The sequence below is a fragment of the Setaria italica genome, chromosome VI, assembly GCF_000263155.2.
Source record: "Setaria italica strain Yugu1 chromosome VI, Setaria_italica_v2.0, whole genome shotgun sequence".
Taxonomy (NCBI): domain Eukaryota; kingdom Viridiplantae; phylum Streptophyta; class Magnoliopsida; order Poales; family Poaceae; genus Setaria; species Setaria italica.
Window position 1 is genome coordinate 2,736,154 of NC_028455.1, and position 3,452 is coordinate 2,739,605.

Below are 3,452 nucleotides of genomic sequence, written 5' to 3' on the forward strand. Positions count from 1 at the left end.
GCAATGAGTCATCAGCCTGTGGTATTCTTTATGTTCTATCTGATACGCTAATGCCTGCATTACAAATTCCCGGAAATTGAGTATACGAAATACTACTTTACGTACGTCTAGAGAACGCCAATTCCCATTATGTCTAATTCGTGACTCGTACCCTCCACTTCGCACGTTTGCATCTGCAGACGTGTCCACATACACACCCCAATGACAACCCTGTGATGACAAGGAGAAACATCACCCTGATGTATTCTTCGCAATCTAACACTCTCCATTTCTTTCTGATTTTTAAATAGTACAGAACAAAGTCATCTTTAAAACTAAATTGGCTTGACGAAATAGTCCCGCGGTTGAACATCCTCGCATGTAATGGGCACCCTAAATAGTCTACGTTTAATACTCTTAATTAGTATCTAAACATTCGATGTGACGGGTGCTAAAAATAAGCAAGAGTAACCAAACCAGGCCTAATTTAGTCTAGCAAATTTAAATTTAAAGATTAACTTAAATACTGTACAATTTTAAGAAAGATAGATATGGCTCAGTTAGATTGTGAAGAAAATATGAGGCTGATGATCCATTACTTCCTCTAAGGGTAGGCTTTGAGGTGTGGATGCGGGCACGTCTGCAGCCGCTGCTGCGCCACACCGTGTGGGATGTTTGCCGCTTCTCCGAATGAAATCTCTGTGGTGGTGGTTCATCGGCATCCAGATCCTCTGCTGCTAACACCTGAATCTGTTGCGATAATTCGCCATTTGCCACCTTAATTACGGCACCGTCTGAGCCTGTAACATGCGTGCCAGAGGGGCAACTACGAGAAATAGAATGGCCACGGTTGATCGGATGGTGTGTTACTAAGGTGGCCAGTGCATTGCTACCAAGTGATGGAAACGTACGTAACCATAGAGAGGATAGAACCGTCAAGCGACATTTATGGCTTTAATGCAACAAAGAACAGCCTTGCCCTCATTCGATGCGCAATGCATATGATTTGGTTTCTTTCAGCGTGTATACTGTTGCCGGCGGTGCGTAGGATTTGGCAATTCCCATTCTTGCCCTCGTTCGATGCACCATGCATGCCACAGCACCCTGCTTACTGTCTACTGCAGAGGGGATTCACCCTGCCTGAAGAGCCCAGGTTCGCCGACCTGCGGTGCAGTTCCTCGGCCGCCGCCGGCGGCGGCATTAGGTTGGTCGGCGTGCCGGTGCTCTTCGCCAGCCGTCAGTGTAGTCGGCACACGCCGGTGGTCTCGTCGGCAGTGTGGCCAGTCAGCCTACGAACAGACGCAACAGCAACAGGCTGATAAAAACGGTGGAATAACCAGACACGCATGTGGTATACTTCGAGAGAGCAGCAACTAACATCAGGGAGAAACACTTGATAATAAGAGTTTCTGAAGCATAGGAGGCACCAGTAACCAAAGGGCTACATAAATGTGCTGAGCATTTTACGCTTCAAAGTACTTTTCAACAGTTCAGTGGAACGCAGCTTACGAGCTGCATGCGACAAAGGCGGACCAGATTATGTACACGGACAGGTTCTTGAGATATGCCTATTTACAGGAGGCAGTCACGATGAGGCAATTCCAGGTGCTTAGAACAGCCCGAAGGTGTTCTCGCCGCTGTAGGTCATGTAGAGGAAGCCGTCCGCGTCCTTGTTCTCCTCGTAGATGGCAGACATCAGAGCGGCTGGAAGACCAAAGTGACAATTATGTTTAGGGACAGGGCACAGTTGTTTTCTAACGATGATGGTGCGTGCGCAAAGGAAACATTGGCGTGTACCTGTTGGTGGGAGGGTGTTCTTTACAAAGATGAAGATAGCCTTCTCAGCGCTGAGCTTGATCCGCTTCCGTACGACATAGACAAACTGTCCAACTGTGAGGTCAGCAGGAACAAGGTACCTGTATGCAGTCGGGTATCAGGAACCATACACCTTGATGATACAAGAAAAGTACATTACAGTTGGTCTTCGCTTGTACTGATAAACTAGGCTTTATTCTGAATTAATTAATGTTGCAAGGTGATACAAGCAAAGAATATGCTAATGGAGTAAGCAATCAATTTATTGATGACAACATGCATAAGAAACAAATACTTGATTCGGACGTTTAGTCTATGGAACTTATTAGAGATAAACAACTTTAAGGCATGGTTGGCACAGGAGTAATACCCACGGCAAAGGCAACCAACAGTTTTGCACTATCAAGAGTTTGACAAAATCAATCACGAAAATTGCTATACTTTCAGAAGCACAGGAAAACGAGAACTCTAATACCAGGAAAACTATCCGGACAATTAGAAAAGCAATGGAATTATTCAAAAATGGATAAGAGCTGACTGACTTTTTCTTGTCAATGTCTGGGATGTCACTTCTCTCGGCCTTCTCAACAATGACCTGTATCACAAGAAAGCCAGCTTGACTAAGAACAAGTTGATCATGAAAAAGCAGCAGAATACATGAATAAGAACAGATGCTTACAGGGATTCTATCAGGGTACTTCTCCCTGATGCGGTTGGCCTCAGCCTGCCTCCTCTCTGTGACAAATGGCAAATGTACAATGAGAATTTAGTTATTCTAAATCAAAAGGATACAGTTCTTTATAGAGAAAAAAAAGAAAATACTGAAGAGTCCACACAATGACAGGCACACAGTAAATAAGAAACAGACAATGGTAAAGCATAATGTGCAACAAGCACACCCTACAGCATCTGGCGATGCCCAATAGAAGTTAATGGCGCAGCAATGCTATCTAACTAACTGCAACAATTTTTAATACAGGTATAGGGCAATACTAAAAAAACACAGGTATAGGACAGGCATATAAACAGAGATAGAACCTAAACCTGAAAGAATTGCAGAGCAATAAAAACTGGAGACTAAGAACTCAGGAACACATCCAGAAAGTTTTTAACATGAAGACGACCAATTGCACAGAAAGGCAATTCACTAGTTACTGGAGCTGTGATCAATTCTGCTGCGGCCAAAATGTCAGTCCAAGTTGCTAGAAGCCTCAGATTTAATTCAAGCGAACGGCAAACTGTGGCCAACTAATTGGCTAGCAATTTTACTAGGAACCACAAGCACCATCATCTTCCACTACTCTAGCCGCCTACAGACTAGTAGGGGATCACAACGGCGAAGCTGCGGATTCTAACCAACCGATCCATACGAGGCACACAACCAGCCCATACTCGGGGTCCACGGAACCAACAAAAGGGAGCCATTTCCGACAGTAGCACCGCGCAACCGCGACCCCGTCGCACAGACCAACCCCCCCTGCGCATGGAAAGTAACTTTCGTAGGTCATAACTCACCCATAAGGGACGTTGCTCTACGAATGGGTGTTCGATGATTCTAATTAGAACTAAGCAGAAGTGTAGCGCATTTACTCCTCCATTTTTGAAAATGCAAAGTTGACGCATATATCTGTTGGACGAATTTATTATTCTCTGTTTTT

The 3,452-nt window shown here is 44.7% G+C and overlaps 1 protein-coding gene across 1 annotated transcript in view; it reads right to left on the bottom strand.

The window, feature by feature from the left end:
- Positions 1-1,353: 1,353 nt before the first annotated feature.
- Positions 1,354-3,452, bottom strand: part of LOC101778979 (autophagy-related protein 8C) — a 2,735-nt gene continuing 636 nt past the window's right edge. Inside the window, exons 3-6 of the mRNA XM_004972611.3 lie at positions 2,474-2,529; positions 2,337-2,389; positions 1,777-1,895; positions 1,354-1,683 (exon numbers count right to left, since the gene is read on the bottom strand). Coding sequence (XP_004972668.1) covers positions 1,589-1,683; positions 1,777-1,895; positions 2,337-2,389; positions 2,474-2,529 — 323 coding nt within the window. The 3' untranslated portion in view covers positions 1,354-1,588. The remainder of the gene's footprint in view (positions 1,684-1,776; positions 1,896-2,336; positions 2,390-2,473; positions 2,530-3,452) is intronic.